The sequence below is a fragment of the Phragmites australis genome, chromosome 11, assembly GCF_958298935.1.
Source record: "Phragmites australis chromosome 11, lpPhrAust1.1, whole genome shotgun sequence".
NCBI classification, from domain to species: Eukaryota; Viridiplantae; Streptophyta; class Magnoliopsida; order Poales; family Poaceae; genus Phragmites; species Phragmites australis.
This window is the reverse complement of record NC_084931.1, coordinates 27,191,965-27,206,063: the sequence shown is the minus strand read 5'-3', so window position 1 is coordinate 27,206,063 and position 14,099 is coordinate 27,191,965. Positions and strand designations below refer to the sequence as shown.

The 14,099-nt window shown below is 43.2% G+C and overlaps 1 protein-coding gene across 1 annotated transcript; it reads left to right on the top strand.

Annotated features, from left to right (window-relative positions):
- The first annotated feature begins 10,084 nt into the window (after positions 1–10,084).
- On the top strand, positions 10,085–11,296 carry LOC133885271 (uncharacterized). Its single transcript, XM_062324958.1, has one exon. It carries the CDS (start codon positions 10,184–10,186, stop codon positions 10,439–10,441), a length of 258 nt encoding a protein of 85 aa, XP_062180942.1. The 5' UTR covers positions 10,085–10,183; the 3' UTR covers positions 10,442–11,296.
- Positions 11,297–14,099: the final 2,803 nt, after the last annotated feature.

Sequence of the window (14,099 nt, the reverse complement as noted above, 5' to 3'; positions counted from 1 at the left end):
CTTGTGTGCGTTTGTGTTTTCGGTGTTTGTGGAGGAGGGCGGTGCTGCGATCTGGAGCGCCAGCAGTACGGGGTCAACTGATGTGAGCCGTTGGATGGGGTTGGGCGATCCGTGGGAGGGGGAAGTGACCAATGAGAAGAGAAATTGGAGGGGCCGAGGGATCATGGCATTGTGGGTGTTATTGCAATTTTGTTTCTCTCTCTGGAAGAAGTGCATTTGAACCCTCAATATTTGCACGACATCGAAATCTTTAACTTCAGGCCTCATTTAAATTTTGGGATACGAGAGGTGGGAAAGGAAAATTAACATTCAAAATTTAATCTTAATCATCCATTTATTTTCACCTTCCTATCTTAACCCTTTATTCATCAATAATGCTAGCACCCTTACGTCTGATGTCGTCGGTCACTTGTTCGGCTCACTCAACTACTCCCGTTAACACCTACGTAAACAACTCTGTAGTCTTCAGTAGTTTCATTCCTCTTCCTCCATTTTTTTCTCTCTCTCCAACTGATCCATCCAATCCCTCAGAGCTCGAACGAGGCCATGGGGCCGTCGAATCTACCCCCGTCTACAACAGCAGCCACCGTTGTCCCTGACAAGGTTTGCAGCGACGTCAAGTTGGCATTCAGGAGCTGACGCTTCCACTGTAGCTCGTGATTCAGCACGTCCGTGGTTTGCCGGGAGTAGCAATGGCGACGTCGCGCGTCTCGTTTGGATCGGAGAGTGGTTGGGGTTTCGGGTCATAGCGAAGAAAGTTGCAAAGTCGAGAAGGTTCGACTATGTATTGGATCGAAAGAGGCTAGGATCTCAATCTTATAGGCAAGTTAATTGGATGTTGTGGTGCCTCTTTGCGATGTTGCATGCATGTATTTATTTCGATTGTTGCAACAACAATTATGATTATTGGGATGTTGTAGCTGTTTCTCTCTAATGTTGTAGTAGGTAAATTTTGATACTCCATCAGACGATTTGAAATATTTCAACAATTACAACATGTGATTTGGCTCAAATTGGTCTTTTTGATGCTGCAATAGGTGAATTGGGATGTTCCAGTAAGTGATTTTTATTCAATCGAGTTTGCAGAGAAACGTGTACATCTCTTGTCTCCAACAGAGCATCGCTCTTTGTCTTGCGTTCTCTGTCTCGTCCAACCCGCTCTGATCAGGTCCAGGCCTGCTACTCCATGACCATCTATTGCCTTTGATGTTCCAAAAAGCGCGCTGTCCACCTTTGCTGATATCGTCATAGCCAAGCTCATGGAGGTGGTCGCGCTGTCATTGGGCGTTGGTGTCGGCCAAAGGCGCTAGAGTTCAAGGATATTGGGAGGCCGTTGCCATCATCGGTGCTCGTGGGCACGCTCACGACGCTGCAAGTGGTGCCCCTGGAGCCCTGGTAGACACTGGCACCGTGGTGCTACAGTAGTGGCCTTGTGCTTAGTGGCTAGCAGCACACTAGGTCGGGCCCAGCGAGGGCCTCGGCTCACCAGCACTTCTGCGCGGGTGAGACGAAACAAGAAGGTATTGAATCGAGCGGCGAAGAGCTTTTTTCTATGTTGCAGCAGCTGATTTTAGATGTTAACAGATGATTTGGGATGTTGCAACATGTGATTTGGTGGGATCAACTCATTTTACTGATGTTGCAGTAGGGGATTGGGATGTTGTAAGAGGTGATTTGGAATGTTGAAAAAAATTATCGATGTTGAGATTATCGTTTTATCATTTTTCTTGTAGCATGTTGCATGAAACATAGCACTAATACTGTGGTGGAATTTTTCTCTTTTAGAATCGGATATTAGTAAGCTACTTTTTGTTGCGTGCAACACGATGGTATGTTATGGTGGGAATTTTTCAACAGAGAACCAAACGGAAAAAAGATATTTGTGCCTTTTGTTATATGCAACACGACTCATATTACGGTAGGATTTTTTTCATTTTGCATCGAATGACAGAGCTACTATCCAGCTATTTATATGCGACGGCATGAAATCATCCGGAGCGATCACCGACTCCGGACATCCGGACGCTAGCTCCTCCGTTTATTTATTTCTCAGTCCATATCTTCCTCATGTTTTCCCTGTTAACAAACGAGGCCTCAAACTATATATTTTTGGGAAATTTTTTTGCAAAACTCCCTCCCCAAAAGTCACTTATATTTCGACTTTCCCTCCAAAAGTTTTTTTCTTGCAAATAACCCCTAAAAGTTTTACTTTGTTGAAAAAACTCCCAAAAATTAAAAAAAATCACAAAAAATTCTAAAAAAAACTAGAGACAATTCTAAAACCTTCTGTAAAATGTTTTTTTCAAAAATAATATCATTTGCATCATATTTTATGGAGAGGAAGTTTGGAAAAAAAAAAATATGCAGCTCATTTATTAACTCATGTTATTTTAACTTTGTCATGTCTACCATTATTTTTCCTACACAAATAATTGTTTAAGTAAACTAAGAAAAGTGGTTTCACTAATTTTTGGGGTGTTATGGATTAATTATGAATTAATCTATCTGCAACATATTTACTCAATCCTGCATATTACAATAACTATTTCAAAATTCAATGTATTTTTAGAAGATAGAGGATCATATAAGAAGACTAAAAAATTGGTTTCATGATTTTTGAATTAGTAAATAATTAACTATGCATTTAACTCGAATTAATAAATAAGCTGCACGTTTTTCTTTTATTTTCAAACTTACTTTCCATAAAATATGATGCAAAGGATATTATTTAAAAAAAATTCACAAAAGGTCTTAGAATTGTCTCTGGTTTGTTTTAGAATTTTTTATGATTTTTTAAAATGTTTTTGAATTTTTAGGGGTGTTTTTTTAATAAAACTAAACTTTTGAGTTTTTTACAACAAAACAATTTTTAGAGAGAAGTCAAAATCCAAATAACTTTGAAGAATTTTACATTTTTTCCTATATTTTTCACCAAACCAACGTGGCAACCAACCCGTTAGACTAGGGACTTAACGGGACCGCTAACAGTGTACGGAGTGTACTCACTATTGCGCTCAAGAGGGGTAAGGACATAGGGTCACACAAGACGTGCTTGCATTCCTCCTACTCCGTAATGATAGCCTTTCTTGTAGGCTCAACTAAAAATGGCCAGTGGCATAGTCAACTCTCGATTTTAACCCTCTTATTTCTCTACCTAGTGTTTTCTATGTTAAAAGAGCCAAGGCAACTCGAGATCGTTAGCTACCGTACCTGACCAGGGTTAGCAAATTCGCTGAAAACGTAAAATTTGGTCAATTTGGCGCGGTCCGATTTTGTAATACAACAAAAAATTGTATTTAAATTCAAAAAATATTTTAAAAAATAAAATTGAAAATCACATAAAAACTAGAGATAATTCTAAGGCTATATGTGAAAAGTTCTAAAAAAATATTGTTTGCATCAGGAAATATGTGCTCAAATATCATTGGATTGAAAAAAGGATGAAAAAATAAAAAGACCGGAACGGGCCGAATGCACAGTACAAACAAGCTGTTTTGACCCAACTGAACAGTCTGAGTGATAAATTTTGTAATGAATTTTATTGTTATCATATTTCTTTCTTTTTTACGTAGAAATTGGTTTTATGATTTTTGAATTAGCAAAATGATTCCAAACCACATACCCAATCATACAAAATGGAAATACAATTTTAACATTCGTCGAATAAAAAAGAATTTACAATAGAATGACAATTTATATATGATATATGCGTGAAGTAGATGGTAGAGATTAAACAAAATATAGCAAATGTCATGCCATATTTGTTTCTATTTTTTGAATTTTTTTTTGTGGGTTTTAATATATTTTTTGTTTTTCTTAAACTTTACTGAAATTCAACAAATGCTCTCAGTAAATCAAGAAATTCAAATAGTTTTGACTAATTTGACTAAACTGAATTTCGACTGAATTCTCACTGAATTTCATGAAATCGCTAACCTACGCATTTCGATTGTCAAACGAATTTTTAAACCCTAACCTAGATGTCATATATGTATTGCTTATTTGCTTATACCTATTGATGTCGCGCTAATGGTGGAGCCAGGGGCTAGAAAGAGGCCATGCCCCTCCCCCGTAAGGGCTCGTTTGGCAAATCGGAGAATCTATCCACATGGATCTTGACCCCCGCCCCCCTTAGATTGGGTTTGTCGGTGTATTTAGAACCAGGGGTCCCTAAGTCCCGAGGCCAAACCGGCCGCCCACCACATATCACCACCCTGCAAGGTAAAAGCAGAGACTCGGGAGAGGGAGCTCGGGGCTGCGCGTGGCAGCCCCCGAGGACTCGGTGCCCCGAAGGTCCCTCTAAAGTGCTCGGGAGAGGGTGCTCGGGGCTGCACGTGGCAGCCCGCGAGGACTCGGTGCCCCGAAGGTCTCACTCAAGTACTCGGGAGAGGGTGCTCGGGGCTGCACGTGGCAGCCCGCGAGGACTCGGTGCCCCGAAGGTCTCACTCAAGTACTCGGGAGAGGGTGCTCGGGGCTGCGCGTGGCAGCCCCCGAGGACTCGGTGCCCCGAAGGTCCCTCTAAAAGTGCTCGGGAGAGGGTGCTCGGGGCTGCACGTGGCAGCCCGCGAGGACTCGGTGCCCCGAAGGTCTCACTGAAGTACTCGGGAGAGGGTGCTCGGGGCTGCGCGTGGCAGCCCCCGAGGACTCGGTGCCCCGAAGGTCCCTCTAAAGTGCTCGGGAGAGGGTGCTCGGGGCTGCACGTGGCAGCCCGCGGGGACTCGGTCCCCAGAAGGTTCGCGCAAGATCGTTCAAAGACTCAAAGGGCCCCGTCGCCAGAGTGTCATCCAGTCAAGGGCCCGATGCCGCATTTAATAGGCGCGCGTGGCCTGGCATTCTGACATCCCGACATTCTCGGCTGCCCACGCCCCAGTGTCAGACCCGGCCATGCCCTGGCTGGGGGGCGTGGGTTCATTAAATGCACGGGTCCCGTCCCGTTTCCACTTGCGCACCTCGGGATAACGTTACCAGAATCGAAGCACTCGGCCTGCCACCCTGCCCTGGCAGGAGAACAAGACAGAGTGGGCGCACCGGGCACCTCTGAGGCTGTCCGGTGGGCCTTTTTTTGTGGCACCCCGAAGCTTCCGCAGCGGCTAGTGGTCGAATGCGCGCCGCCTTCCTCCACCGCCCCTGTCACTTCACCAAAATGAGATGATTAGGCCTTTCTCCGTGGCACCTGGGCATTGGCATCCCCTCTTTCCCATTCAGGATATGTCGAGGTCGGCGCATCTATAAAAGGAAAGGAAGGAGGACGCTAGAGAAGACAGAGAGACGAACAACGAAAAAGAGGAGGACAAGAGAAAAACAAGAGGTCAGTCGAAGAACAAGAAATCACCACCCCCGATCACAAGACAATCAAGAAACCAGCTAGCTAGAACATAAGAGCCTCCTGCTCTTTGTAAACAGCTCTCCCTCGAGAACCAGATATACCCTTGAAGGATCTCCTTCAAGGATAGATATAACACTCATACAGGAGTAGGGTGTTACGCCTCCGCGCGGCCCGAACCTGTCCAAAAACCCGGTGTCCCCGCAAGCCATCGCATTTTATTTCCTTTTCCGCTCATTTCCCGTGCAAGCTTTTCTAGGATCATCCCCCCGGCCGAATCTCTAAAAAGGGGTCTCTCGGGATCCCTGCGACAGGAGTTCACTCTCCGACAGGGTTGCTCATCTAGGATGTAGGAGTATTAGGGATACGTTCTAAAAAATGAGAAAAGTTTGCTTAAAAAATATTGAGAAACGGAAAAACCAAATCAGAGACAAAGCACAAAATCCAAGAGCATTGAGTACAAACGTTGCAAAAATTAAAGAAACAAAGCGATGCAAAAAAATCAAGAGAAAAATTGATGAAACAACTTCTGGCCATTGAAGCCTTTCGTCGAGTAGTGGCATGCTTGCCATTCGTGCCTTGCAGACCAACCTGAACACCACCGCGACAAGCCTTGGGGGCTCCGCCTCGCAGTCGCCCTTGGCCGCACAACCGGAACACTCACGAGACCCACCGGTTTTCGCTCATCTGCATCTTGTCGCCTCACTCCATGCTCGCTCCCACCACAAGGTGCCACCCACGTGATCGCCATGGCCATGCATCCCTTGCCATCATGGCTAGAGTTCACGCCTAGTCACACAGAACATGGCGCGCTGGTGTGTCTGCAACAGTGGCGAGGTGGTGAAGGGAGGGCTCCGCCTTGAGCTACGCCTATTTGAAGTGACGGATCCACGAGAAACATGTCAAATCAATGGGATGCGAGGAAGAGGAGGGGGAAGGGATAGAAGAGCCAACAACAACCGACAACGGTGGAGCAGGAGACGGTGCAATGAATCGTGAGAGGGGGGCAACACTGAAGTGAATCATGAGAGAGGTAGCCGACATTGTCATCATCTACGAGAGGGGCGAGGCCTTAGCGACACGTGAGACGCCTTTCCCGGCCTAGGTTGGGGATGTTGTTTTCGCCTATGTATCGAAGGGGATTGGAGCAAGTTTATTCCGACCCTCACCGAAACCAAATGCGATTTTCACCTAAGCCGGGGTGGTATGCCACGCATGTGTCTTGTTCCCTGGATGGCCGGGATTGGGGCACAATCTCGGCCAATCCTAGAGTTGCCAAACGAGCTAAGGTGGTAAAAATATATATATCCCCCGTGCATCTGCCGTGAGGCTAATGCAGCTTTGTTGCTTGCCAACAAACAGACGATGCAAAGCCTCAAAGAGACACGCTGCTGCTTGGGCATGATGGGCTTGGCTTTGTTTGTGTTGCTGTCTTGCTAACTTGCAAGACCGAAGCGAATCCTTCCAGATTTCCTGCTCCACATGACGAGAAACACAAGTCTACTACGTCATCCATCATTCGCCGGTTCCCAACCCTACATCCCTACCGCATGCATCATCCGCACAGTCGCACGCGGCATGCAGCGATGATGGCGTGAGCTAAAGACGGCGAGCCGGCCGTAGGCGATGAAGCCTGCACCTCAAGCAACTATGCAAGGTCAAGTGAGCAATGGCTTAGATTCTTTTCCCGATTTTCTTCCCCATGTGATGGAGGCGATAACTTAGTTTGATCGTTTGAATACTTCTGTTAAGATGAGCCTTCTTTGATTTCCTTTCACAATTTTTGTTCAATTTGATTCATGTAGATGCTAATTGGCATGTTAATCTTTGAAATATAATGATGCCTAAACTCAGGGGTGAAGTCAGCGGAGAACGCCGCCGGGATCAGCTTTATTAAATGTTGAGATCAAGCTTATCAATGAACATTATAAATAATAATTTTTCACTGATTTTGCAAAAAACCGTTGGAGCTGATCCGGACAAATGGATCTGGCTCCGCCCTTGACTAAACTTAAAATGGAGATAAGTGAATCTATGCGATGAAGTCTTGCAAAATATAACTTTTTCCCTACCGTTTGATGTTGTATCACGAAATTATGATTTTTATCTTTTACGAATCTTTAATGGATGCATAAGTATGAAAAATTTATGTCTGGTTCCGCCTCCGTCGCAGAGTCGCTCCCCTCTATATGTCAAATGTTGCAATCATTAAAAAGATCGAACCACGAAGATGGTTGGATGGAAAAATAATGGAAGAGTTAATGGTTTTATTGAGTTAACAAATGATTTTCTAAACTAAAAGAGGAGATCGTGATGATGGCAAAAATATTATAGTATCATTTTAAACATTTTATCTACAGTATTAACCAACTTAACTTTGAATATCAACATGTATAGAGATATTTGAGTGGCTATCGGAATCAAATAAGTATGTGGGTTTTCTTTTTGTGTGTGGCTGGAGGAGGGTGGATGCCTCAATCTAGAGGATTAGTGGTATGGATGTGAGCCATTCATTGTGCTTGCAATCTAGGGATGGAAGATAATCAGTGGAAAGATAGAGGTTTAGAGATTGCCATTTTGTGGGTAGTATTTCGTTTTTCTTCTCCTCTAGAATAAGTATATTTTATAGAGATTATCACTTTGTGAGTAGTATTTCGTTTTTCTTCTCCTCTAAAATAAGTATGTTTTAACCCTTAACGGTAGACTGAGTTGAAGATGTGATTGGTACTTACATACGTTTCACCAAGGCATATAGCTATTTTTATTTTAGAAAACATTTAATGCTCAAAGTAAAACCATTTTATTAGGTCGTTATTGAATCGTATCAGTAGATGTTATCGTCGTTCAATGTTCAAACTAACTATGCGTAGAACCGATGCCTCTACGAAGAACACAGGGAAGCGATTTGATTCCTACCGAGTTCTGATGCACCACAACTCTGCACTTCATCAGACAAACAACTCAACGATCCTTCGACAAATCCGTCTTTTCCTTGAGCTACGGGTTTTGTGCGTAATTACCGAACCCCAGCCGTTGCTCCGCGCGACCGCACGGTACGCAGAGACGCAGTTTCGCAAACATTTTCTAGCTCCAAGACGCTGCAGGCAGCGAAACTGACCTCTCCTTGCAGGAAAGGATGGACTGCACCTCGCGCAGTTGACCAGTGCGCGTTGTTGCGTCCGTGTTACATAGTCGACGCCGGCACGCACGAGCGTCCGTAGCCAGCACCATTGCCACAGCGCGCGCTAGTCACGGCTCACGGGCGCCTCCCCGTCCGCCCGTGCGCGCTGCCGGTGCCCATGTGCGGGACCAGGCAACGTGGGGCGGCTCCCGTACGTTACGTTCCCAGCCATGTGCCCGCTCAATCGTTTCTACACGCGCGCACGGCTGCAACCGGCAAGTGTCCCTGCTGGCGCCGCCCGGTGCTCCTGCCCACGCCTGCACCTCGCCGGCCGGCGGGCCGGGCGCGGTGCGTGGCCGTCGTTGCGATGGCCGCGATGATTGCCGTTGGTTGGGTTTGCACGTGGCCATCAGTGCTGGTCGCGCTAAAATAAGCTTGGTGGGCCGGTGCCTACATGTGGTGTCGTAGACGGATCAATTAATAGGGTGAGGACTGATTAATAGGTGAGTAAGGCGGCTGTTCTATCTTATTAACGGTGAAATCTTCACACTGATCATTTTATACCGTATTTTTTATCTTCACACTGAAATCTTCACACTGATCATGATTGAGTGACTGACTCCATGCAAGGCGTATGCGCCACACTGCCCACACACGATCGATCAGGTTGCTGGAAGAAACGCTGTCACGTACTCACGTGCTCTTCGGTGATGGAACCCAACTGATGAACTAGTAGCTCTGTTTAAATCGAACTCCGTGGTAGTCGTGACTCGTGCCTTGCCTGATTACGTCCATCTTGGACGAAATGGAATGAATTTAAGCACAAATACTCCATCGAAAACATCGCCAGAGGCTCAACGAAATCTACAAGAAACTCGAAGGAAATAGTGCATTTTTTTCACACAGCTCGGAATACACAGATTCGTGCCGATGGATGAAGAATAAAATGGACGGTAAATTATGAGGAATCTGAGTAAGAATCGGGGCACGACTTTCTTGCCAAATTTCCCATCTCATCTTTTATTCCTGAGGAACCAAACCATGCTCGAAGTCTCGAACCGATAAGGATAGATGCTGATAGATCGCACCCCCCAACTGCATGCATGCACTGTCACAGAGATCCAAATCTCTATTATATGCTCTCGCATCGCAGAGTCCCGTGGGACATGTTTCATCTCCTCTGTACACGTCTGTCAGTGCACGCATGAACATGCAGAGGCATCTGCTCCGATTCCTGCAGCACTATATCTTTGCTCACCAATTTTCTTTTCGTCGTTCGTGAGAATGCTGGATCACGCGATCATTTCTCAAGTTTTTGCTTAGGATTGTGGCCATTGTTCTTTCGTTTAAGTTCTGAACGTCCATTTCACTCCCACTTCTCTATTGTTGGAATGCTACCACACCCTTGATAAACCGTTCTGATATGAAAAAGAAAATATAAATAATTTTCTTGATAGCAATCAGAGGCACATCTGTACATCGTCCTTATCAGAATGAACTAGCCAAAAAAAAAATTGTTGAAATAATCTTCAATATTCATATGGATATATGGAGAAATAATATGTACACCGTCACAGTGGTAAGCCTCGTCTTATATAAATCCGTGACTTTCCCTGCTCTCCTCTCAAACCAAACGCTGCCGGCTCACCCGAGTCAAGTGACCAGCCCCAGCTCACGCCGTGCCTACTACCTACCTGCCCCCGTAGCAGCCACGCCTCCGCAACCTCCGAGCCAGGCCGATGTCGTCGCAGCGGCCGGGCCGCCACCAGCGGAGGGCGTCGCAGAGCGTGTTCGTGCTCCCGGATAACCTCGCCGCCCTCGACGTCGACGCGCCAGCCGACGTCGGCGGGAAGGCCGGCACGGACGGCGCTGCGGCCGAGCTGCAGCAGGCGAGGCCGCCCGCGGGGCGCCACCGCCGGGCGATGTCGGTGGCCGTGGCCTCCAGGGACCTGGAGCTGATCGCGGAGGACATCGGCAGCTACAAGCTCGGCGCGTAGATCGACAAGGGCCGCGCGGTTCCACGTAGCGTCGTGTGCATATAGCCCTGCGGTTGAACGTACCGGAAGCTGGCTTTGATCGATGCTTAAAAGTGGCTCAAGTATAAGGTCCTTTGCTCTCTTTTTTACTCACGCATGTAATATTACTATGCACCTTTTCGTCACGATGAAGGACTCGAACTTTTAATCGCATATGAACATCAGTACCTGTACCTCTGTTCTGTATATCCCCGCATGTTATGCTTGACAGCACTACAGCAGGATTTCTCTCACTCATATTCTGATCGAGGACGATTTGTAACCAGAATAAGAATGGGATAGTTGCACCTGTTATCTTTTTCGGAAGAAAATCAGACGTTATCTGAGTAGAAAATGCCGATGAGATGCAGTTTCGACGTCCATCGACCTTGGCTTATGATGTGAAGATGCGTTAAATTCTGGGAGTTGAAGCTGTGAATTGGTGTTAGTTTTGTTCCAAATTTCTTTGTTGGCTCTGATGATGCAAGCTGGTGATTAACCCAACAATAAGCTCAGTAACTCGAGCATTTTTGTTGCTTTATAAAAGCAGGTCAGTGCCAGCCGTCTATATTTGGACAGAGTATTTTGCATCGAAATCGCTAGAGATTCTCGGAGCAATCCGCTCTCAGTTAAGTCTGAACCACTCAGTTAGTAATCTGTAATCCCTCCGAAAAAAAATGTAATCTGTAATACCGTGGCAACAAGAGCACAGAAGATTAAAGTAAGGATTCCATGTCCCTCGCTCGAGAAACATGAGCATGTTCGTCACGGAACCGGCTCATCTGCAGTAGAGAAAGGAAGGCTCAGGTTGAACAGTAATAGCGGGGCCTATGTGAACAGAGCATATGAACAGTGACATGAGAAACAGTAATTCAAAAAAGGACTGTATGCATTACCATGTGATCAGCGACCCAATAAGCAGTAATACGGTGAACAGTGATTGCTGTAAATCACTGTTCACCAAGGTATATAATACTGTCCGTGTCACTATTGTTTGATGCCTTTACTCTGTGCGTCAGAGGAGTCGGTTCTGTTCATCACAGATTGGCTCTTTCCTCGCCCATACTATATGTTCATGCAACTCCTAATTATAGCATTATATACAGTGTGGCACTAGTATTTTAATAATAAATATATATAGCTAATAAAATTGCTTGATGACCAAAGTACGTAGCATATTTAAACCACACGAGCTAGGGTGAAAACGGAATAAATAGCTTCCAATCCAATCCGTTCGGATACATATGCAAGTAATTTTTAGAAATCTATATAAATGCGGTGTAGATATGGATACGTGTATGGTATTGCAAAAATTTGGTAGATATGAATTATCTAATTTTTAGATTGGATTATCCACATTTTACCGGGTCTATTGTCTCTAGCCCATACCAATACTGTATATGGAATAGAGTATGGATCATATCTATTTATGCAATATAATAATTTGAATTATACTACTAATTATTGCTTGTTCTATTGTGCTCATTTGATGAAATTTGTTATATTTTTATGTGCTAGTATGCATGCCTCTTACGTGCATGAAAGAAATAGAAATAGCTCTCGTTTTTCTTCTTGTAACCAAATCTTGTGATATGCATACCTCGTCTAGAAGCTAGATCTGCTTGGACTCCTTTCGACTTTCATTGCTTCCTAAAAAAATGATGATGACTGGTGATAATACTCTGAGTGAGATTTTGACTATGTATTTGAATCTACATACTCACAAAAGCTTATCCCAATGAAGATAATGGATGGCTTCGGAATGGACATGAAACCCACACAATCTTTATGCTAACTGGAATGATTGTTGTCACACTACTTGTTGCTTATACGATCATATGTGCGAGTAATATCTGACTATTTTAGTCTGTTTATGGTCTAACTCCAACTCTGAAACAATCCTTATTTGAATTCTTATATGTAATATCCGCTCATGACTCTGAATCCAACAACAAAATAGATGCGGATATGATAAGAACATTATCCGTCTAAAATCAATCTATTTTTATCTTACCATGAGCTAATTATACTTTGAAATGGTGGACGACGATAGTGAGAAAATACACAAAGAAGTATAAATGGTCTATTGAGTTAGAATATAACACATAATTTTTAAATTTTAACTACTACTGATATCAACATCTATTTACATATATGATATATAATACACTTTTTGCAAAAAAAAAAGTTTAGGTTTATATTTATAAACCCATGTCCCAAGGTGCGCGTGCCCATAAGTATATACCACACAAATTATACGCGCATAAACTGATATAATTATTATATGCTTATGTATGTTATTTGTCTAGCTGCACAATAACACTGGTTCGTAAAAAAAAAGCCCAATAATACTCACACTTTCTAATTTTAAGCTTCTACGGTCAGGTCACTGTTTAGCAGCAACGGTTTCCCAGCGGGGTTGATTTGGCAGTGTCTTCTTGGCTTATAGGTTTGGAAGAGCTTATGGGAAGGTATAGCTAAAATAGTCTCATTAGATTATAATTGTGATTTTGGTGATTAATGATAATATAGTCAATGAGATTAACATGTTTGTCTAAGAATATATGTTAGTAAATCTTATGGATGCAATCAGGGTTCAAAAAACCATCGGTAACCACTCAAAAATCGCGGTTACCGACCTTCCCGGTCCGGTCCGATTTCAAAAACCGCTTGGTAACCGAAATTTGAATTCAAAAAATTCGAAAAAAAAAAATTAAAAAAAATAAAACAAAATCTTAAAAAAAACTAGACATAATTCTAAGAACTTCTGTGAAATTTTTTTTCAAGAATAATGTCGTTTGCATCATATTCTATAGGGAGAAAGTTTGAAAAAAATGAAAAAAATTGAAGCGCGCGGCTCAATTATTAACTCACGTTAAGGAAAAGTGTAACATGCAAACACATATTTTTTTTGTATAAAACGTATTTTAAAAGAATCTTTAAAATTGATTTCACTTTATTTAGAGTTTTATTAAATTCTCTATGATTTTTACAAAGTTCACAAGCATAAAGTGAATATGTTAAGAAACATCACTGTAATTAATTTTTTCATGTCTACTATTATTTTTTATACGTAAATCATAATATAAATAAGCTAATGAAAGTGGTTTCACTAATTTTTAAGGTGTGATGGGTCAGTTATGAATTAATCTAGTCGCAACACATTTACACAATCATGCATGTTACAATAACTAATTCATGAGTTCATATATTTTTAAAAGATATAGGATCATGTAAGAAGACTAACAAAATTAGTTTCATGATTTTTGGATTAGCAAAGAGTAAACTATGCATTTACCTTGGTTTAACAAATAAAATTTCTCACAGAAAATTTTGAACTTTTTTATGAGTATAAATACTTTTATCATGTAGATCATGTTACAAGGAAGCCAACAAAATTTGTTTCACTTGATTTGAAGCTCGGATGAATTAGTTATTGATTTTACAAGATTGAACCCTTTTTTAGGTTTTTTTTTGAACTGCGCTGAAATTCGATAAAACCGCTCGATAAATCGAGAAAACCGAGCGGTTACTGACCCAAACCGCTCGGTAACCGACCAAATCAAAAATGCGAGAAAATCGCTCGGTAACCGACCCAAACCGCTCGGTAACCGACCCAAATCGCTCGGTTACCGAGAGG

Bases quoted from the DNA above. Each gene is read 5' to 3' on its own strand.
- LOC133885271 (XM_062324958.1), top strand. From the start codon at position 10,184: ATGTCGTCGCAGCGGCCGGGCCGCCACCAGCGGAGGGCGTCGCAGAGC.